The 24382-nt window shown below is 45.3% G+C and overlaps 1 protein-coding gene across 3 annotated transcripts in view; it reads right to left on the reverse strand.

Moving 5' to 3' along the window:
• NELL2 (neural EGFL like 2) overlaps window positions 1-24382 on the reverse strand; it is a 284768-nt gene that overhangs the window by 189278 nt on the left and 71108 nt on the right. For all 3 annotated transcript variants that reach the window (XM_014601082.3, XM_014601081.3, XM_059726036.1), the window contains one exon: window positions 21612-21714. In XM_014601082.3, coding sequence (XP_014456568.1) covers window positions 21612-21714 — 103 coding nt within the window. The remainder of the gene's footprint in view (window positions 1-21611; window positions 21715-24382) is intronic.

Below are 24382 nucleotides of genomic sequence, written 5' to 3' on the forward strand. Positions count from 1 at the left end.
ACATGGCCAAGTGTTTATGAACTACCTAACCTCTATATTCCACTCCACGAAGCTTTACCAATCTGCAGCAGCTTAGGATCTGACTGAATTATGGAAAATAAACTGGAATTAAAAAAAAATTATGAATTGGAACAGTATTTCAGTTTATATAGACAGGCATGTTTTTATAGACCCTGATCCTACAAACAATTATGCATGTGAATATTTCCGATATTACTGTTCCTTCTGAATTTAATGAGGCTATTAACACAGGTAAAATTAACTTGGCGTGTGTGTTTGCAGAACTGGATTTATAATGTATTTTTTTCCACAGAAGAGCTACAATATTTCTTCCCATTGATGAATGCAGGTGAGCCCAGGATATTTTTTTCTAAAGGAATAATCTTTGTCCTCTTTGTCAACACTGGCAAAACTGCATTTCTACTTAAGTCAAAATTCTGAAAGCACATTCTAAGAAGCATTTAATTGTAATTTTTGTCTATTAATGTTAAAACTTCAGAAGACAGAATACAATTCTCTAAATCCAACATTCTAAGAGGAAAATGAATTATCTTTCAACATAATTGCTTTAGCCACTAAGAACCACAGTATCAACTAGAGCTGGTCAAATACTATTCCAACTATGCTTGTGTTTAATTGCGTAATGCACCTGAAGAGGTTACGCTGATTTTTTCTCTCTAATGTTTTAAAAATATAAGCTAATATTGTGGATTTTTTTCACTGTATTACCATGAAAAAATCTGTTTTCACTAATGTATATTCAGCAACATTTTTAAAAGAAGAGTGTAATACAGATTTAATAAAACTGACAAAGAAAATCTGAGGTCTGCCTGACAACTGTAAGTGCCATTTCCTTTAGAGCCATCTGATTATGTATGGAAAACTCCAAATCTACCCCATTAACTGTACAGAAACTACATAAATGAGCAAACAATACTTCCTTATTTGATTTAAGAATTCTGTGGAATAAGTACATAATTTTGATAAAGAACTTTGAAAATACAAGGTAATCTTATAATACTGAATCAAAGAGTTGTCAAATGGCTCTTGCTTCTCTGAATGAGATTAGAGCAGCAGAAGTAAAAAAAACAAAAAAACAAAAACAAAAACTAAGACAAAGTTTACAGAGAAAATAGTGGTCAAAACAGTCCCTGCCAGCCATAGTTCATGAACTCAAAGCATGTTACTGTCCTGCTGGTAGCATGCATATAAACATGTCACAGAAACTTGCAAGAGAAATTTAATTGGGCTCTCTCATTTCTTCCATTATTTTCTCATAGGCAGACAAGGTTCTTTGGGTGAATCTGATATCTTTTATTAGACCAACTTAAGTAGTTGGAAAAAAAAAATTAAAGCAAGCTTTCAGGTTCAAAAACCCTTTGTCAGGGTGAGGAAGTTAGAGCAGTTGCTGTATGGTCTTCCTGGATGGAATGACATTTTTTTTTTCCAACTACTTAAGTTGGTCTAATAAAAGGTATCAGATTCACCCAAAGAACCTTGTCTGCCTATGTCCTTAGACCAACCCACCTACAACCTACACCATTATTTTCTCATTTCCTTTGCATTTGTCCATATTCAATATATTATCTCTCGTCTTTTATTTAATTGCAAACTCTGTGGGGGCAGCAAATGCCTTTTTTTTGGTCTGCATTTGCACAGTACGTAGTATAAACCTTCCTGGTTTGTGACTGAGGCTTTCCATATGCTACCATAATACAAATAATTAACATATATGACAAATACAAAAATACTCTTCTAGTGAACTCACTTGTTTTTTAATCATATGCTGCAAATACAAGAACTGGAGATACAGTTTTTTGCTTTCAAGTCAACCATGGAATATTGAAAGCTACATGTTAATGCTGCAAATGAGTTTATTAGTTTTTCAACCTGACCTTCAGTCTGCAGAAGGCAGCACAAGCACAGGTCTGTTTTTCATCAAGGGTGAGGAACCCATCTGCTTTGCAGAATATTTAATTTTAAAACTTTGCACCATTTTTAATGTTTTATTTAACAGATAAACCACCCTGAACAATGTTCAGACATTCTAAAATGAGATTAGACTAGAAAATGTGAAGTATTACTGAAAAGAATAAAGGACAGGGCTTTTGCAGTCTATGATCAATTGTCAGCAAGAGAGAAGAATGATTGGGGCTTACTTTAAAACAGTCCTCGTAAACAGCTTCCCATAAGATGAAAAATATTGTGCACTAAATACAGAGTAAATTTTAGAGCAAAGTAAAAGGAGCCAGGGGGAGAATTTTAATTCATTTGTTCGTGCTTTTAAGATTCAGTGTTGTAGCTTTTACCATAAGAAAAACTCTCCCACCAAGTTCAAGTTTTTGTATTAGGAGCAGAGGGGCAAAAAGAACTGAGTTTGACCAAGCACAATGAAAGATGTGCTGAAGGATACTATGACAAAATGGAGGAATGACCGTAAACTAACATGTGATTCTGTTATTCTCAGCTACTCTTCAATAATCCTTATTAACCCAAAACTCAATAGCAGCAGAAGTTTGAGATTATGTTTCCTTGCCTTCTTGATACATCTGCCCACAAAGTTCGTGTGTGCCCCATGTAGCTGCAGGGAGCTAAGCGGCTCAGACAAGGAGCCGAACACTGACTGGGCTTGCTTGGCAAGGGCAGGATGTTTGTCCCCATGGACCAGTCCTGCAGCACTCATTTGGCCCATGGGACTAAATTGAGTTTGACATCCCTGTTTTAAGGTACTTTATGAGGGCGTCCTTCCATAAAATGAACAGTTTTGTCATATGGGACTTAAACATGTGTAATGTTTGTGTCAGCCTTGAAGTGGCTTTTCTGCTTATTGTATTATTCATGAACCCTCGTGTGTATGATGTAACATAATAGTTACAAAACAAAATATTTAACTTAATAGTTTCTCTTCTCTCACTAATGTTTATTCTTTGGCATTTGATTTCATCAACTGCCAGATGCCTGACTGTGAACTTTGCTTTGAGTACTGGATGGTCAAGGTAATTTATTTGGCAAATGGACACACTGAGTTAGTCATGACCAAATTTTCAAAATCCCAGGCCCAAATATCCTTATAGGCCTAAATATCCCAGTTCTGTTTTAGAAGCAGAAAAAGGTGCGTTTTCCTAAAGCCGAAGTCATACATGTCTGTCAAATGTTATTCTTCTGGCTGAGATTTCTAACCTATGTTATAGTTGCCAGGTGGAATGATAATGAACTAATGCTATTTTCAGAGACACTACCATCAAATACATTGTCTAAATTCCCTATGTACTTTTCCACTCCATGTGCACATTGAGAACACTGCCTTTTCAGGAGATGTGAACAGAATGTATAACTTTGTTTTATTATTTATTATCTGTTCATAGTGCTTACTTACAGGTGCAGAGCCAGCAAAGACAGAGTGGTATGTGATGCCGATGCACCAGTTTGTAAGTAAGCGCACACTACGGCTTAAGAGTGGGGCAGGCAGTGACAAAAAAAATGCACCCACCACTGGAGTTAAAAGAACCCAGGAAGCTGGTGAGAAGGGAGGAAGTGAGCAGCACACCTGCATCAATCACTCCTGGCAGCATCTGGGCAAGTGGCTGGACCAGTTCCTCTGACTGGAGACCCAGAGGGGTCTCCAGCAGTCAGTCAGTGCCGGGCAACAGAACTGCAAGGTCAGCACAGGCACACACTCCCTGATACCTGATGGCAACATCCAGGATAAGGCACCAAAGTGGGGCCTCAGGCCAAAGCTCAGCAGACAAAGGCTCCATAAGCGGGCGCAGTGAGATGTAAAATGCTAAAAAGGAAAGGGGTCCTGACTCCAAGGGTGAGCAGGCACCTCTACAGCATAACTGAAGAGACACCAGTGACTGAAGCAACAGAAGGTGGGATACCTTGAGCTTTGCGTGCACTTGATGCAGGGAAAAGCTTCTGGCTTAACTGATGCTAGAAAATTGATGAGAGCAAAGATTAATGTGATGAATTAATCATTATTTAAGCTTTGAATCATTATTCATTTTTTCTATTCATTAATTGATATATCTATATCTTGGGCCTATGAATGAAATTGGGGAATTGGGCTATTTCCAGATCATGATATAGATGTACTGGACTGAACAGTCAAATTATAATAAGGATACTGAAATAAGTTATTATTATAACATCCCTATCTTAAATGAAGGGGTAAATGAAAACAAAAGGCCAAGAAAGCCCCTGGCTACACCTTGCTGAGAACTGAAACACCTGGAGCCATCAAGACTCAGTTGGCGAGTGGATGGGGTATCAGGGAGGCAGAGCCCCAGGATACACCACTGACTAGGAACCACTCACCGTAGTCTATACCATCACAGGAACCCCCCTTTTCTTTATATTTTTTCTTTAAGATCAAGGCGTGTTGGGAAAGTTAAGGGAGACTCCCTGTGAGTGAGTAGCCCAAAGTACCCGTGCCCAGGCAGCGGAAGACTGGCAGAAAACAACAGCCTGGTCCAAGTGTGCAAGACACCAACTGTTTTGGTTCAAGCAGGTATAATACCCAATGGAAAATATTTAAATTTGTATATATTTTTATAAAGTCCTAACCTGATAATTATACATTGCAAAATAGTATACATTAGAACTGACATTACCTCTATGTATATACAGGAAATGGACTCTACTATTTTAAATGCCCATTAAAGTTCTATCGTAAGTGGTTCTGTGACTAGAACAACACAGGACACCTTAATAATACATCTTCCCATTTTACAAGTCTGTAAAGTTGGTCTAATAAAAAGCATGGAATTTCAGGAATGCGAGGAAATGGTCTGCTCAAAAGGAGAACAAATGTCTGCAACTTGAAATCTATACAGTTCTTACATAAGACAATCCTGAATATTAATGTCAAATGCAAAACACTAACCTGGGTATTAATGTCATAATTTGTGTGTCACTTCCACAAAGGGGACATAACATGTCAGTTTATTATTCCCTACCTAATGCCCTTTTCCTTAGATCATTTGCTAAATCATAAGGGTACTTGGGTCCTTTGCAAAACAATGAAGGGGGAAAAAAAATCTTACTTTTAAGTTCTGGGCAGGGAAGAACTTTTATCTGCTCATAGGCAACAAGTATTTTCACCCCCAATTACTGTATAAAACAATTACTGAACCACCCCAAATTACTGTATAAGACTCTAGCAAAATTTTAATAACATGGAACACAGATTAGACATAGCAACTATCAGAAACCAGCTATGATAATTTCCCAGTTCAGGCACAAAATAATTTCCCCCTTTAATATGATGATTTATAATACTGTAATAATCTTGATATCTTTTTATATATTACTCATAATAATGTTTGATATTTTACTCATACACATGAGTAATAAAGGTACCAATTTTAACAAAATCTCACAAAATTTTACCACTTTATCATTAGAAAAACTGGATAAAATTAAACTTGTGAAACCAGACTAACTAGCTGTTTAAATAAAAGTTTCAATAAACATGACTTTTCCAAGTGAGAAAGTAGCAATGCAGGATTATTGCCAAAATTATCACTTTCAAGCAAATTTCATACAAACAGTTTCAATAAGTAGTAGAAAGAGCATACAGAAAGCAAATCTTAATCAGCTACTTCACATAAAAGACTTTTGGTCAGTCACTGAATTTTCTAAGTAAATGGACAGCATTTTCTTCTTAATGCAAATAAGATCTGAAAAGGCTAAAGAAAAAAAAATTAAAATGTCCTTAGAATTGAAAGATTTGCAGAATAATTCTATGTGCCCAAGTGCAGCTATGAAAGCAATATGATGGTAAGCAATATCAGGTAGTTCAGGACAGTTTTTAAAAACAAGTGTTTACACAAGGACAATTTTGGAAGAATAAGAAACATGAAAAGGAACATCATAAAGCACGTAAACTTGCTATAGGTTTAATTTTTAATGGAATGACAAGTATACACATTCAGGCTAGGGACAGACATTACAGAAACTGGTTTATGTGATCAGAAACTGGTTTACAGCTGTTACAGAATAGATGTCCAGTGCACATAAACCAGTTTGAAAATGGCTGAAACCGGTTTGAGATAAACGTGGTTGAATGCATCAGACTTAATTAATTAGGTTCAAACCGAGTTAAGCAACGTCTGTCCCAGACCCCTTGCTGGTTTAAGATAAACCAGATACTCCCAGCATCCCGGCATGCTCCCTGGGCTGGGTGGGGCTCTCTACTCCACAGCAGGGCTGGCCCCTCCCCTCTGCCCCCTAGCCAGAGCTCCAGTCTGCAGACTACAGGCTGCTCCCTGCTCCCCCTCACAGCTCGCTGCTAAGTAGGAATTCTCCTCTCCAGTCTGCCTTGCTGAGGAGGTGTCTGTGTATTAGCTAGCAGACCACATGCTGGCTACAGTCAGTGCTGAATCAACAGGCAAAATCAACAAGTAGCTGGTACTGTCCCTCTGCTGTTTTCTTAACTGGGTGATAAACACTGAGTTAGGGGTGATAAACATTCCCTGCTGGGCTGTTCAGGAGAAGGGGAAACCCTCCCTAATCACAGCACCCTGGCAGAAGCTGGCCATGCTCCCCCTCAGCTCAGCTCTGTGGAAGGAAGGGAGGGCTGCTCTAGCACCCTCCTCGGCTTCTAGCCATTGCAGGCTCAGGCTAGACTAGATCTCTGTCCAGTTACAAAACTGATTTAGCCTAACCAGGTTAGACTAACCTGCAAAGATTGAATCAATTCAGTCTCAGGCTTTTTGAATGTCTGCCCCTAACCTCAATGATCTTAGGTTGCTTTGGTAGAACTGGGAGGTACTTCATGGCAACAGAATCTGCAATAGGGGTGGGTGAGCCTAATAGATATGAAGGAGAAAAATCCATGTAAATCCAGGAAATCTTGAACTGTTTACTAGTTTATCATTTGCTGCTTAGTGATAATTTTTATAACATGTTAAAGTACAGTATTATAAGTTACTTGATTTATTTAACCCATGTTACCAATCTAGCCATTGAGTTTTTTCAGCCCTTTCTTTAAAAACATCAGATGAGGAAGATTACATATTTCTGTGTATTTGTGCTGATTTTTGTTCTAAAATTAAGTTTTATTCTCCCATCTCCTTTCTTTTTATTCCCTACTATCCAGAAACTGTAAACACGGCTCCTTTTATGATCTTATTTTGGCCTCTAACAATACTTCCTATCCCTATATTGACTTCTTCCCAGATGCACTAGACCATTTTATCCTATCTCTACATAAATTTCACTGCTCTCACCAAATTCTAAATCTGTTTTGAAACTCTAGTTCACCAGATGCTGCATGATGCATTCACTCGCCATGTTCTTGTTCCTTTGTGACCTTTAAGGATCTTTTAAAGCCTTTCACCACTTAGATTTTTCAGGTACAACCAGACTATCCTTTTAAGATCACACACTTCATCACAGATCACTGCTGCTGGTATCATAGGACTTGTGCAACAGCTCCAAATTAGGCGCTCTCAGTCAGATTCTAGAATATCCACTATAGACTGCTGAACTGGCAGTGCACTGCCTGCTATGGGACTTTTAAAAAATATCAAGTAAGACAGGTGCAAGCTGACATCAGCTCATTAGTAGCAAGAACAAGCATCCTGAAATCAACATAAAGACACACACACACACACACACACACACACAATGTGATTTTTCTACTTATAATGTGAACAAGGATTTTCTTCCTATTTATATAATAATTACACTAGGGTGAGCTGTGATGAAATCAGAACTGTTGACATGGATGTAGTGACATATAAAGACTGGAACATTGCCAAGATGCCCATTCCCAGTTGTCTGAAGGCCAACATATCTGTATGTAACATATATTAGGTTTTGTTTTGGAAATAAAATAATAATAATTTGCTGCAGGGATTTTATACTTTGTGAATTCCCTGGTGAGAATGTAAATGAAAACGAAAGGAAAAGAGCTAGTGTTCTAGACAAGAATAGGCTATAAGGGTGAAAAAAAAAAAAAGATGCCTACAGCAAATTTTCAGAGTGAAAATAATTTTAATTCTCTACCGATAAAATTGCCAATATTGTGTGTCTGTTTCTTCAGAGTTGATGATTGCCATACATGCAGTCTGACATTTTAATGAAGTATTGTAATTCTTAAATATTTTCTATTTTATAATTTGTTCCCAAGGCAGACAACAAATAAACCTAGGATATTCACCATTAACTAGAGTTCTGCTAATATATTGATACTTTGCCTCCAGACCTACAGTCTTATAGTTAAGTACAATTTTCTCCAGATCCTGATATGCCCTGGGCCTCACACACCTCTAGGGACAGCTCTGGGAGGGAGCCACACATTTTGATGCATGAGAAATTAGATAGAGGCACAATACACTGACTTCTTCTGTTCTTGTCGGTCTGTTTAGAACAATGAGACTCCAAAGCAATGGGGATGGACGATGAGAGAGCTAGGCTCTTTGGAAATAATACATTCTGAGAACTCCAGGCACTGTATGCTATACTTTAGTTACTAAGAAATGGCCTGCATGGAGCAGGAGAGAAGTTCCCCATGGATCCTGTGAAGGAGAGGACTGATAAGTAGCTAATGAAACCAAAACTATACCATTGCTTTGCTGTTGTTAGCCTCTCACCAAGTCTGCAAACAGTAACATTCACTGAAGAGATAAGCCACTACCCAGATAGCCACAAGATTTTGACAATGGAAATATGGCTGATTCAGGGTACAGAAGCTGGTACTGACCTAAATTACTGCAAGAATTAATGAGTTAGAGCTCTGCCTTTCTTCATAACTTCATTTCCCATGCTAAGCTTGATCCAATTCACTAAAATCACATAAAATCTTTCCATCTCTTTCAATACAGGATTATACACACCACACTCTTTTAGGGAAGCTGAATATTAAAAGCATCAGGATGTATGTAGCTGGATAGAAAGCTGGCAGGATTATAAGGCTCAGTGGGTAGTAACCAATGGCTCAATGTCTAGTTAGCAGCCAGTATCAAGTGGAGTGCCCCAGAGGTCAGTCTTGGGGCCAGTTTTGTTGAACTTCTTCATTAACGATGCGGAAGATGGGCTAGATCAATGGTGACACATAGGGGTGCATGTGCACCCGCTGAGACCCTCCGAGAGCACTGGTGCACCCCGTCAGGCCACGCTCCCCACTCAGGCGATTGGGGGGGGGGAAGGGGGAGGCAGGCAGGTAGGAGCACCAGTGCCCTCCCTGCAAGTGCCATGGCCACTTCTAGGAGCACCGGAGCTGGACCCCCCCCCCCCCCCAGTTACTAACTGGTTGCTGGGGGACTAAGGCAGCACCAGTCGTCCATGAGATGGATTGCACCCTCAGCAAGTTTGCAGATGACACCAAGCAGATGCCATCTGTGGGGGCTGCCTGCTGACTAGTCCCACACTGTAGCATCCCTGTGCCCCAGCCAGCCCCTCTGTAGCACACTGAACTGAGGCAGAGCAGCTCCGGCCTGGCAGGCTGATCCCCCAAGCCCCTCACCAGCTGAGGCTGCACCAGCCTCAACATGCTTCAGTCCTGGGGTGCACGTGTAAACAGTGTGTCCAGGAGCAATAAATTCCAGCTCAAACTGCACCAGATTTTATTGTGTTGTATTAATAGTATGTGTAGATGTGCCCTGAGGGTCAAATTCTATATTTGGATTATACCACTGAAAATCTATGATAACCCCACTGATGCATTGGCCTCTATCAGTTCAAGAATAAATTTTCCCCCAGATGTATTCTTTTTATTCTTCATTTGTGCTACTCCTAAACTAGAACACATTCTACATTTCATCTGAAGTTCTAAAAAACTAAAGATGTAATACTGCAGGGAAAGTACAAATATGCAGTCGAGTACATTGTGACAATGTAATTAATCTCTGTTGAACAAGCCTGTATGTAATGCTTTTAGACTTATCCTTTTACTGTAATACTATCGCCATATGTAATTAAAAGGCCAGAAAAATCAGATTGATGTGAATAATTTCAGCATAGGATATCAAAAAAACTAAAGCTGTATGGGCACTACTCTGCTGAAGTGCTAAGCAGCATATAGAAAATATCTGCTGTGAATGAACAAAACATTAGTGAATAATGCACCATTTGTTATACCGCTGGACCTCTTTTGATGGTACTTTGAAAATACTGTCAAATTTCTCTGCTTTTTCAAAAGCCAATACCAGAAACAGGAAATAGGAAGTCTAAGATCTGTTTACACAGGTACCTTAAAAGGCAAAATATAAATATTTATGATTGAAGAGCATTGGTTGGAAAGCTTGTTCTCCCAGTTTTTTTTTAAATATACAACAATTGAATGAATTCAGCCTCATTACCAAAGAAACAAAGAACCAGAAAAGAACATCCAGCCCTATAAAGGGCCTCTTCATGCTCTTACTAATGAACTGATCCAAGACCTATTGCAGGCAATCCAAAGAGTCCCACTGATCTAAATGGCTTTTAAATCAAGCCCTTATCTAATCTATCCCTGAATATGTGTAGTGAGGGTTAAGCATTCTCCCTAGTTGTATTCCACCAGTGTGCATTACAGGTTTCCCTTGATTTATGCAGTAAATGCATTCCCAGGGAATGGCGCATAAATCAAATTTCCATAAAGTGAACTCAGTTTACAATGAAACAGATAGGGATGCATTCCTAGGGCAGCAAGGGAGTGAGTGAGTAAGGCTGGAGCTGGGGAAGGGGTGGGGAGAGGGGTGCGGTGCGGTGCATCTCAGTGGCTGCAAGCAGGTGGCGTCTGCCTTTCCTGGGGCTGCAGCAGGGGCAGCACTGGGCTCTTTGTGGTGCTCGGGGTGGGGGGCAACCCCACTCACCCCACTTCAGGGCCAAGTCCCACTTACCCATCCCTGAAGAGTCTGGTGCCACTGCTGGACTGAGTCTGCAGCAGCTGCTGGCCCCAGCCTGCTCTTGACCGGCTGCAGGTGACTGCCCACCCCTGCTGCAGTGGCAGATGCAAGCAGCTTGCAGCTGCTGGGCTGCACCATGCCCCAAACCCCTTGGGACTCCGCTTCCCCTGGGGCACCATGCCCGAACCCCCCGGAGTGGAGGACACCGCATGCTTGCAGTTGCTGACCTCTGCCACACCGGATGGTTTGGGGTACGGTGCCCTGGGGGGTAGCGAAGCTCTGGGGGGTTTGGGACATGACACAGCCCAGCGGCTGCAAGCCACTTATATTGGCCCCTCCCAAAGCAGCTGCCAGCAGCTGGATGAGAGCAGGCTGGGGCCGGCAACCGCTGCAGACTCGGGCTGGTGACACCACCCAGCTCTTCAGGGGCAGGTGAGTAGGGCCCAGCCCCACAGTCCTTTCCTTTCCCCTCACACCTCCCCTCCACTCATGGCCCTTTCCCCTCCCATCACAAACTGAGATTTTCATAGATTTCATAGACATTAGGGCTGGAAGGGACCTCGGAAGATCATCGAGTCCAGCCCCCTGCCCAAAGGGCAGGAAGTCAGCTGGGGTCAAAGGATCCCAGCAAGATAAGCATTCAGTTTGCTCCTGAAGCTGTTCAATGTAGGCGCTTGAACCACCTCCGGTGGCAGGATGTTCCAGACCTTGGGGGCTCGGACAGTAAAGAAATTCTTCCTCATGTCCAGCCTGAAATGATCTTGTCATAGCTTATAACCGTTCAACCTAGTCGTCATCGCTTGGGACGCTCTGGTGAACAAACGTTCCCCCAGATACTGGTGGTCACCCCTGATAAACTTATAGGTGGCCATCAGATCACCCCTGAGCCTGCGCTTTTCCAGGCTAAAGAGCCCCAGGGCTCTCAGCCTGTCATCGTAGGGTCTGCTTCCCTGACCTCTGATCATGCGCGTGGCTCTTCCCTGAACTCTCTCAAGCTTCTCCACATCGTTTTTGAATTGTGGAACCCAAAACTGGACGCAGTACTCCAGCTGCAGCCTCACTAAGGCCGAGTACAAGGGGAGAATGACGTCCCGGGATTTGCTTGAGAAGCATCTATGGATGCAAGCCAGCGTTTTGGTCGCTTTACTAGCTGCAGCATCGCACTGCAGGCTCATGTTCATCTTGTGGTCAATGATGACCCGAAAGTCTCTTTCTTCCATAGTGCTAGCCAACATAGCACTGCTGAGCCTATAAGGATGCTGCGGGTTTTTCTTCCCAAGGTGGCAAACCTTGCATTTATCAGCATTGAACACCATCAGATTCTCGTCCGCCCACTTGCTGAGCCTGTCCAGGTCAGCCTGGATCACCCGCCTGTCTTCTGGTGTGGATGCTTTGCCCCAAAGTTTGGTGTCATCGGCAACCTTGGCCAGTCCGCTTCTGACTCCAGTGTCCACATCATTAATGAAGATGTTGAACAGTATGGGTCCAAGGACAGAGCCTTGGGGGACCCCACTGGTCACAAGACACCATGATGAGTGACTTCCATCAATTACTACCCTCTGGGTCCGACCCCGGAGCCAATTTTCCAGCCAGTGGATCGTGGAGGACCCAAGGCGACAATTGGCCAGTTTCTCCAAGAGGTGATCATGGGATACCAGATCGAAGGCTTTCTTGAAGTCAAGATATATGACATCAATCTCTTCTCCCTTGTCCAGGTGATAGGTCACCTGGTCGTAGAAGGAAATGAGATTGGTCAAGCAAGACCTACCCGCAACAAACCCGTGCTGGCTATCCCTTAAGATGTTGGCGTCGGCCAGTCCATTAAGGATGGCCTCTTTAATAAACTTTTCTAAGATCTTCCCCAGGATAGAGGTCAGGCTAATGGGCCTATAGTTAGCCGGATCCACTTTCCTCCCTTTCTTGAAGATAGGCACCACATTGGCCTTCTTCCAGTCTTCGGGCACTACACCAGAGCGCCAAGAGTTTTCAAAGATCTGTGCTAGAGGCTGGGCTATGATGCTCGCCAGCTCCTTGAGTACCCTGGGGCGTAGACTGTCAGGGCCGGCTGACTTGACTGTATCCAGCTTCTCAAGATGCTCCTTCACGAAGTCAGCATTAATGGAGGGCAGGGGATCACCCTCACCCGGACTTCCCTGTCCCGTAGTGGGCATGGGCGTCCCATGGGACTGATGAAAGACTGACGCAAAGTACCTATTTAATAGGTTGGCTTTTTCCTGGGCGTCAGTTGTCAGTTGCCCCATCTGGTTCAGCAGGGGTCCAATGTTGCCCCTGCTTTTCCTCCGGCTCCCCACATATCTGAAAAAGGACTTTTTATTGTCCTTGATGCTCAGAGCTAGTTGGAGTTCAGTTGCAGCCTTGGCTTTCCTGGTATGCTCCCTACAGGACCGGACCAGTGCAGAATAATCCTTCTTGGAGGTGACTCCCATCCTCCATCCTTTGTAGGCCTTTCTTTTTAGCCTCAGGAGGTCTGCTAGGTCCCTGGAGAGCCAGGGGGGCTGCTGTGCCCTCTTGCTGCCTTTCCTCTGAGATGGACTAGACTTAGTTTGTGCTTTGAGGATCGCTCCCTTGAGGAGCAACCACTCTTCTTGAACTCCCCTCTCCCCGTGGTCATGGTCCCTTAGGGCCTCACTGACAAGCCTCCTGAGGTTGTCAAAGTTGGCTTTCCTGAAGTCAAGGACTTCCGTGTTGCTGACTGATTTGCCAGCTTTTCGGCAGATGGTGAAGGTGATCAGCTCGTGGTCGCTGTCACCCAACTTCCCATCGATCACTAGGTCGCTGACTAGGTCATCCCCAGTAGCCAGTACCAGGTCAAGCAGTGCTTTTGCCTCTCGTTGGCCCATAGACTTCTTGAGTCAGGTAGAGGTCATCCACGCACGAGAGGAAGCTTTGCGACCGCTCAGATTTTGCTGAGCAATCCTCCCATGAGATGTCCGGGTAATTGAAGTCACCCATGACAACCATGGTCCTGGAGCATGAGGCCTCACCCAGTTCCTGGTCAAGCTCAGGACTTTACGTGGGAGGTCTGTAGTAGACTCCCACCATTGTGTCCCCTGTGCCGTGTTCCCCACGGATTCTAACCCAGAGGGTCTCCAGCCGTCCACCCTGGTCGCCAATATCGGCTTGCAGGGACATGTAGCTTTCCTTAACATAGAGACCTACACCCCCACCCCTTTTATCTACACGATCCCTCCCGTACAGGGTATAGCCATCTATACCCGAGGTCCAGTCATGGGTGGAGTCCCACCAGGTCTCCGTTATCCCTATGACATTATAATTATTTGCATTGAGCAGGATGAGCTCCTCCTGCTTATTCCCCAAGCTCCTGGCATTTGTGTACAGGCAAGCAAGTGCCCCCTGGGGGGCTCCTTCCTTGCCCACAGATTTTACCAGGGCTGGGGCAGGGGTGAGCTCCCTTAAGTGCCTTGAACTGCTGGCTTTGCAAGGATTGCTCAGTGGGCCAGCAGTGGCAATAGTGCCCCCATCCCCCAGCGGGCTTAGTTTAAAGCCCGGTGGAGCAGGCCAGCCAGTCTGGCTGAGAAGAGCCTCCTCCCTAAGGGAGAGAGGTGGAGGCCATCTCTTCCCAGCAGCTCGCTGCCTCTCTCGCCAAAGAGCGGGCTGTGGTCATGAAAGCCAAAGCCTTCCCGACGACACCAGCACCGCAGTCTTTGGTTGACCCCGTGGATCCTCCTCTCCCTCCTTGGCCCATAGCCTGAGACTGGGAGGATTGACGAGAACACCACCTGTGCCCCCAGACCCTTTAGCCCCGCTCCCAAATCCCTGTAGCACCTCATGACCCAGCTGGGAGCGCTCCGAGCCGTGTCATTGGTCCCCACATGAATTAGGAGCATGGGATAGTGGTCTGTGAGTTTGAGGAGCTCTGGGATCCTCTCCGCAATGTCCCGGATGCGGGCCCCTGGGAAGCAGCAGACTTGCCGGGCTAAGGGGTCGGAGCAGCAGATTGCCCCCTCCGTCCCCCTCAGAAGGGAGTCTCCCACAACAAACACCTTACGTTTTGTCTTGGGGAGAGCAGGGGTGGGAGCTGCAGTTGGGCCCATGTTGCCTGCAGGAGCCGGCAACTCAGCAAGCTCTGCTGGGGCAGCAAGAGGTGCATACCTGTTGCTCAGCTCCGGGGTGCAGGGGCCTTGGTGCGGCGGGCCTTAGGGCCCTTGACCACCATGGTCCATGCCCCTGGCTGGACAGAGCGGGAGGTCCCGGAGTCCTCCTTTGGCCTGGAGGGAGACTGTGGTCTACCCTCCGCCTCCCGGGGGAGAAGGGCCTGGCAGTAGGAGTCTATCTCCTGCTCGCAGTCCCTGATGGCACGTAGTCTCTGGACTGTGGCCTGGAGCTCCTCCAGCTGGCGCGCCAGAGACACTAAAAGGGAGCAGACCCCACAAGAGGAGGTCACCATGCTTCCAGGCTCCAGAGCCTGAAAAAGGGGACAGGCAGCCCCCGCAGCCGAGAGCCAGGGGCTCCGTCTGCGTGGAGGCCGGAACCAAGGGCTCCGTCTGGGTGGCCGTCTCTGAGGTGCCAGAGTGGGGGGCCGCGGAGCCCGAGGGGGCCCTTGGGGTGTGGCGCGTGCCCATCCGTGTCATGCCTCTGGTAGGCTGGCTACGGCTAGGACTGTCTACCCTGGGGGGTACGCAGGCAGGGTCCGGGGTCCTCCTGTGTGCCCTCCCGCGCGAACTCCGCGCTAACTCACGTGCCGGCAGAGAATCACGCCTGTTTGCGTGGCTCCCTGGGGGGCTGGGCGAAGTAGGGGCCTGGGCGGGGCTTGACCCAGCCCGGCTCCACTCAGCCGCCTCCTCCCACACACACACTAAGGGGTTAGCCCCCTCTCTCCACGGGCCCTGCTTACCTCTGGCTGTGCTGGGGGTCTGCAGGGGGCTCCGTGGCTGTTGGAGGGTCTCTGGGGGGCTTCGGGAGAGCGGGGGCGCAGCGGGCTTTCACCCGCGCGTCTCTCGCCGCTCCCACATCTAACTGGGGCTTTTCCCTGTCGGTGTGCCCTTTTAAACTTGGTAAATTTACCTGCTTGGGGAAGGGCGGAGAGCACCTATGCCGATCACATAAGATAGGCCTATGCTGATCACATATATGTGCATTTACCTTACATATAATAAATGTCATATAACATACAACAAAAAGGGTCATCGCATAAGAACAAATTCACACAAATCAAACCCGCATAAATTGAGGGAAACCTGTACAGAGACATTCTTTGATACTGAGGATTGTTGGGAAGAGGACATACTCTAGTGCAAGGCTGTCCAACTTCAAAATGGCTGGCGGCTGAATACTGCAGAGGTCATGATTCTGCAGGTCCGCACCATGAGAGCAGCATGCTATGGAGGCCCCATGCTTTGTAGGCTCCCAGGACCCATGCCACAAGCTGTTTGTTTGCTGCACAGGTAGTGTGAGCTGCTCCCCAAAGGAGCCCTCCCTGATATCACCTGGGTAGTATGAGCCCCCCAACTGCTGCAGCATCAGGAGCTCCTCCTCTTGCCACTGCAGAAGCCCCTCTGCTGCTATTATCATGAGGTCAAGCCTTCTCCCCTCTGCTACTTCTGCCAGGCAGGTGAGCCCTCCCCCATATGGCCCAAGCCTCTCCTGCCAGAGCTACCACAAAGGCAGCCCATGCTTTCCCCTGCTGTCTGGGCAGTGAGCTTACTGGTCCACCTCCTGGTGTGCTACTCTGCCCCAGAAATCCCAGCTGCCACCAAAACAGCAGGAGCCATGGGGATACTGATAAGTTGGCAGGAGTCCATAGGTCTCACATTAACCCCCTGTGGACCAGATGGGGGCCATGGACCACCAGTTGGACAGCTCTGCTTTAATGGACTGGGGTCAAGAAAACCTGCATTACCATATTTAGCTGAATACAAGATGACCCTGAATATAAGATGACTCCCCAGTAATTTGATTCTACACAGGTAAAAATTACTATAATTTTCCACGTATGGAGGATCATCTTAAATTCATCACCCCCCACTACTTCAGGTAGTGGGGGTAAGAGGTGATAAGGGAGGCAGTAATGGGGCAGGTGGTGGGAGAGACAGCTGGAGCTACAACAGCTGTCTGCCTCCCCGCTGCCTCGTGCTTGATTGAAAGGTGTGGGGCTCTTCCCCTCTCCATATTAAACGGAGGGTAGAGGGGGAACTCATCTTCTGAGTAAATATGATAATGGTCTCATCAAGATAGTGAGCAAACACTGAGGCTGTAGGATCTGCGACTGAAAAATAAGAAGCTATGCTATACAAATAGGACATATAGGACTGGCATGGAAAGAACACTACAGCATAACACCCTGAAGACAATGTAGATAGACAGTCATTTGGAAGAACACTCTCTTTGTTATATTCTATGGAATCCATTTGAAGAGAAGTAATGAACCAACCAAATCCATCCAACCTTGCTAGATGCCACCTGTCAATCAAGAATAGTTTGTGCACTTGGTATCAAAACTGCTAACAGATCTAGTAATGCTGACACAATCACTTCATCCTTCACTTTACCCTTCCAATAAGTGGTCTCCATTACACTAGTTGTCAACAATACATGTTCCCCAATCTTTTTATTTTCAAATCTGTGTGTCACCTGAATTTCTGGCTCTGCCACTGAGCTGCTCTGACCATGTGCAATTCACTTCCCCTGTCTGTGCCTGTTTTCCTTTCCCTCCTTTACCTGTCTTGCCTGTGTAGAGTATAATCCTCAGGGTCTGGAACTATCTCTGACTTTGTTTTGGTCAAGTGCCTAGAATAAAACAGTGCTACTCTCTGTTTCTACCACAAATGGCAAGGCAAATTCCAAATGAGTGGGCACTGGGGCAGAGGTGAAGACCTTCTTCAGGTGTTCAAATGCTTGCTGAGCCTCCCTGGACCAATAAAATGAGATGTTCTTTCACAATAACATAAGAAAGAATTTTACTACACAGGCAAAGTCAACAATGAATCTATGATAAATGTTTGTGAACCTTAGGAATCTTTGGAGTTTTGACATTCCAGGGGGCTTTCCACTCAAGGATGGCCTGTACCTTCCGGGGGTCCATTTGCAGGCCTTCAGGAGATAAAATGAATCAAAGGAACTTCACTGTCTTTTGGTTGAATGCACATTTCTCTAATTTGGCAAAAAAGCCATATCGGAACACTCTTTTCAGTACTGTTTGGACACATGTTGAATGCTTGTTAGGGTTCTCCAAGAAGATCAGTGGGTGCATCTAAACATTCATTAAATGTGTTTTTGATAATTCATAGATTCACAGATGTTAGGGTTGGAAGGGACCTCAATAGATCATCAAGTCCGACCCCCTGCATAGGCAGGAAAGACTGCTGGGTTTAGATGACCCCAGCTAGATGCCTATCTAACCTCCTCTTGAAGACCCCCAGGGTAGGGGAGAGCACCACCTCCCTTGGGAGCCCATTCCAGACCTTGGCTAATCTAACTGTGAAGAAGTTCTTCCTAATGTCCAGTCTAAATCTGCTCTCTGCTAGCATGCGACCATTATTTCTTGTAACCCCCAGGGGTGCCTTGGTGAGTAAAGCCTCACCAATTCCCTTCTGTGCCCCCATGATGAACTTATAGGCAGCCACAAGGTCGCCTCTCAACCTTCTCTTGCGGAGGCTGAAGAGGTCCAGGTGCCCCAGTCTCTCCTCATAGGGCTTGGCCTGCAAGCCCTTAACCATACGAGTGGCCCTTCTCTGGACCCTCTCCAGGTTATCCACATCCCTCTTGAAGTGCGGTGCCCAGAATTGCACGCAGTATTCCAACTGCGGTCTGACCAGCACCCGATATAGGGGAACTATCGCCTCCTTGGTTCTGTTCGTCATGCATATGCTGATGCACGATAAAGTGCCATTAGCTTTTCTGATGGCTTCGTCACACTGCCGACTCATGTTCATCTTGGAGTCCACTAGGACTCCAAGATCCCTTTCTGTTTCTGTGTCTCCAAGCAGGTCATTTCCTAGGCAGTAGGTACGCTGGACGTTTTTCCTCCCTAGGTGCAGCACTTTGCATTTCTCCTTGTTGAATTGCATTCTGTTGTTTTCTGCCCATACGTCCAACCTGTTCAGGTCTGCTTGTAGTTGTTCCCTGCCCTCTAGCATGTCCACTTCTCCCCACAGTTTTGTGTCATCCGCAAACTTGGACAGAGTACACTTCACTCCCTTGTCCAAGTCGCTGATGAAGACATTGAAGAGTATCAGTCCAAGGACCGAGCCCTACGGGACTCCACTGCCCACACCCTTACAGGTCGATACCGACCCATCCACCATGACTCTCTGGGTGCGACCCTCTAGCCAATTCGCCACCCACCGGGCTGTGTAGTCATCCAAGTCACAGCCTCTTAACTTGTCCACCAGTATGGGGTGGGATACCATATCGAAGGCCTTCCTGAAGTCTAAGTAAACGACATCAACCCCTACTCCTGCGTCCAGGTGTTTTGTAACCTGGTCATAAAAAGAGACTAAAATTAGTCAGGCATGATCTACCTGCTATGAACCCGTGCTGGTTTCCCCTCAGCATAATTTGTCCTGCCGGGCTCTCGCAAATGTGAGCCTTGATAATTTTTTCAAAGACTTTGCCTAGGATGGAGGTGAGACTGACTGGCCTATAGTTGCCCGGGTCCTCCTTCCTCCCTTTCTTGAAAATGGGGACCACATTGGCCCTTTTCCAGTCCTCCGGGACCTGGCCCATGCACCAGGAGTGTTCAAATACTCCCGCCAGTGGCTGCGCAATGACGTCAGCCAGTGCCTTCAGTACCCTTGGATGGAGTTCATCCAGGCCTGCTGACTTAAATGCATCCAGTTCCTCCAAGTGACTCTGCACCATCTCAGGGTCTATGCTTGGTAGTCTGGCGCCCTGCTGCTGCCTCTCTACAATCCCAGTGAGAGGCTTATCTTGCCCCTCGCTTAGGAACACAGAGGCAAAGAACTCATTGAGGAGTTCAGCCTTGTCCCCCCTGTCCGTCACCAATTGCTTATGCCCATTTAGTAGAGGTCCTATTCCACCCTGGGCCTTCCTTTTACTCCCTATATATCTAAAAAACAATGTTTTGTTATCCTTAACTTGGGATGCCATCCTCAGCTCCACGGTAGCTTTGGCCTGTCTAACTGCCTCCCTACAAGCACAAGCAGAGGAGGTATGCTCCTCTTTAGTAATCTCTCCCCGTTTCCACTTTTTGTATGCCCCCCTTTTAGCCCATAGACTGCTCTGGATTTCTCTGGTCAGCCAAGGAAGCCTCTTGGTCCCTTTCCCCTTTTTTCCCCGCATCGGGATCGTCTCCCTGTAATTGTATAATGTACATTACAATTTACACCACTCCACTGTGAGGCAGCCAAGCAGCTGGGGCCATGACAGTGGCAAAGAGTGAAATAGCTGGTCTACAACCGTGGTTCTATCTAGCCTTGCTCACCCTCCTGCTATACCCCACAACTTACAGTGATTTCCTGGTAGCTCAGCAGGCCAAAAAAAGCAACTATACAGGCCAAATCCAGCCCACGGGTTGCATGTTTGACACCCGTGTTGTAAAGTTACTGGATGAAGAATTTCAATCTCTACGCAGGCGGTCAAAATTTGAAATGGTGACCTACAAATGGCAGGCCTCACATCCCATTATCAATCCTCCGAATCACAGAATCCTCACAGAAATGTTACGTTCCTAGTAAAAGTACATTTGAACTCTACTTTCCTCTCAATTAGATTTAATCTACTTGAATAAGTTAATAAGGCTTCATAAAATGGGATGGTCTTTATGTAACTTCTAACAAAATTAAATATTAATAAACTCCTGTGGGAGTAAGATCAATGGAGTACAAAATGTCTTCTTGAATTTTTTCTTACAACTTGTCATTCTAATTAGCCACACATTTCTATATACTGTGTAAGAGAATATTATACATGACAGTGGGGTACTGAAGCAACACACAGGACAGCTTCAAAAACACCCAACCAAAGAAATATATGCAGCTTTAATGCAATGATGCTTAAGAATGTGTTCAGCTCTTCTTTAGGAAAAACAAATATAATGTATCTGTCCATCATGTACCACAATAAATGTGAAGTATTATATCACCCCAAACAGGAATCCTATTAATCAACATTCTTCTCCCTAACTCTAGTCTGCAATGAGCCACAAAAACACAAGCAACCCCTTGTCTAAAGCAACCACATTACATTATCCCCATACAGTTTCCAATACAGATTTTTCTGACCTTTACATAAGAACATCTCTAAGTGATCAACTTGTGCTGGTCTCTTAGGGTTTTTTTAAGATAGAGTTTCATGTTCCCTTAATTACAGAACAAGAAGCAAAACATACTATTTCTAGTGTACTAGAAATGTTGTGAAAAGGATATTTTTCTAAAATTGCAAAAGATGGAAATAGTAGTCAGAACAAGAAAGGTAACAGATTTCTGTTGGTTTGCCCAATGAAACAAGACTGAAGACAATGAGGACAGTGGTGAACAGTGGCATAGTAATTTTTTTATTTATTTTTTTTAGGAAATTAAGATTTCAGGCAAATAAACCAAATCCTAGAAATGTTCTGTTCTCCTTGATTTTTTTAATCTTTTATCAAAAATTCAGAACCCTAAAATTCAAAAAGTGCCAGCTATTACATTAATATATATCTTGGTTTCAATAATTCCTCCCAAAACCCACACATATTATGACCAACTCTATGGGTGACATCCCTTTTGAAAGACTAGTCTTTCCTTCACATTACAAAATACATTATTTGACAGACAAAAATGTAATAATACTTACGTTGGCATTCTTTACAGCATTTGCCATCCACGTATGCAGGAGCAGAATTAAGTGGACAATCAGAAAATGGGCAAATCAGTGCTTCACACTGGACAGTACCATTCTAGGAAAAATAAAACATATTTTTAAAAAGTATATTCACTGGAACTGAGGTTTTTTGTGGCATATACGAGTTTAGAAGCTACTTATTAAATGCAATTATTCCTAAGTAACACTCAAGTCATACCGTATTTTCTCTCACACAGTACACACCATCCTCCCACAAATAAATCATACATCTTGTTGGAAGACAGATTATAGAAAAAAGATTGTTTCTGAACCATGCTGACTGTCTCATGGGATGCTGTAACAGGGAGTCAAAGGCTCCTGTTACTAAAGAGGGGAAGAACACAGCAGGTAGCTGAGGCAAGGGCGGCACACTGCAGACCTAAGCTGCAGGGGGGAAGAGCAAGCTGCCTATTAGATCTAAAGGGGACTACTATCCCATGGGACTGCTGAGTCACCAGGCTCTGATAGGACAGCACTCTGGAGTAAAGAAGCTGAACACTTAGGAGGAAGAAGAGGAGGACTGGTGACTTGCAGGGAGCCAAGCTCTTCAGAGAGAGCAGCTGCATGCAAACCCTTTTGCAGGCGCTGAAGAGCTCCAAAGGCAGAGAGGTGAGAGCCCCAGGAGATAGGGGCTGTTCTAATGTTTATTAACCCAGAGGGGGGAGTTTTCATTAAAGCAGTAGCTTTTCTTTATGTTCTCATCTATTACTGATGACTGGGTATGGCTAAAAAGAGTGAAGAGAAGGCCACAGTGGGGTGCCTGGGGCATACCGAAGTTTAAGTCACAGGGGAGTGGTCTGAGGGGCACACTGGGGTTTACAGTCCTGCCAAGGGCAGGTGTAAGATACTGGTGACATAAGACTGAGAAGGCCAATGCCTGAGCCTGAGAGGAGCAACAGAGATGGCCTGAATTCAGGAAGGTCAGAGTTGAAGTCTGAGAGGGATAGACATGAGGCCAAAGAAGCCCAAAGCTGGAGAAAGGCACAACTAGGGCCAGAGGGGACCCAGAGCCTGGGAGGGGCAAGAACAGGGCCAGAGGCCCAGAGCCCAGAAAAGGGACAAGACTGGGGCTGGAGGCCAGAAGCCGAGGTCCAGTGCAGTGGGCCTAGGTTAAGAGGGGCCCAGATAGAGAAAAAGGGCCAAAGCCCCTACAAAGGTTTTGAGGCCCAAGAAGTCCAACCACTATGGTGGAGTCAGGTGACCTCTCCGATGAAGTAGTGTGTCCTATCTGCAAGACACTGGCATGGCTACAGGGGGAGACAAAGGCCACAAACACAATAAGGCACCTAGTGTCATAGGACACAAATAGGACCACAACATCAGGGCATGGCAGACGAGTGGTAGGGAAGGGTACCCAAGGGACCAGAAGAGGCAGGAGTCGGGCATCCACCAGAGGACACCACACCACCACTGGACACTCTTCTCACATGCCTTACTTCCTGGACACTGTGTTCCCAGAAGGACTTTGTGACACAAGTCAGGCTCCGACCCTTGCAAGGGCAGTAGTAAAACTTAGGTTTTTTTTTACTGTAAGTAGTTCTTTATATAAAGTTATTCTAAATAGCATGTTATTCCCACAACACAAACCTCATCAAGATATTACCATTAGCTCACTTGCTACTTCAGGCACAACCTACAGTGCTCAGCCAATGATTACAGCTGTGAGAGGGTTAGCACAGGACCCCACCCCTTCCATTTGCTCAGCAAGACACAAACAGCAAGTATCTTGACAGCTGCATGGCATGCACAGTATCTCCAGGCATGCTTCTTTTCCAATAAAGTAAACATCTTCCCCACTTAGGACATGCACCCCAATTTGGGGGCAGGGAGGGACTGATTTTGGAGGGAAAATAGGATATACACAAAGTTTATTTTTGTAATTATAAGGATCAGAGTTGTCCCTAGGGGTGTACAGGGCCTGAGGCATATCAGCCTGTGCGGGGCCTGGGGAGGGTGGATGACAAGCATTCAAAGCTGGCAGAGCAGGGGGGGAGAGGGAGTTGGAGGTGGGGCCTATACAGGACTGACCGTGGGGCCCTCCCAAAGCACAGGGTCTGGGGCAGTCACCCTGACTCACCCCCCCAGGATGGCCCTGATAAGGAAAGAACCATTTACTTTTATGAAACATCACCCTAAACAGGCTTTTTATATAGGCATATGGGCCTCTTTAAGATGGTAATAGCTTTGCTTGTAGAAAAAAAACTTAAATCATTTGGAGTTTAAACATTCTGCCAATCATCAGCATAATGGGCAGATTAGTGTGAAATATAAAAGCTTCTTAGAACAATACTCTTCCTTCTGACTTTCACATGAAAGACAGAATGTATTTTTGAAAAGATAATATCATAGCTGTAAGAAAAATCTGACAAAAACATATAATATATTTAACACTATTTCAATTACAAGCATTTTACCCTCTCTTTCAGATTTGGTAGAATGCTAGTAGTATCTTCTGTCTAAAGCTCCTAGCATCAAAAACCTGCTAAAAACCTAAATCGGTAAATTCTCCCCCAAGAAATCTGTAGAACCAGGGCATAACTCTGCCACTTCCATGCTACATCTAGGAACACTGCTATGAAAGATGCCCCAAACACTAACCCCTCCTCTGTGTTCCAACTCCTGAAAAATGAGGCTTCTCTAACCTAACAGAAGCATTGAACACATGCTTCATGCTACTCTTAGGCTCTCTGTCTTGAGCATGCTTATTGGCAGAGGCTCAGCAC

Source organism: Alligator mississippiensis, chromosome 4, assembly GCF_030867095.1.
Source record: "Alligator mississippiensis isolate rAllMis1 chromosome 4, rAllMis1, whole genome shotgun sequence".
NCBI lineage: Eukaryota > Metazoa > Chordata > Crocodylia > Alligatoridae > Alligator > Alligator mississippiensis.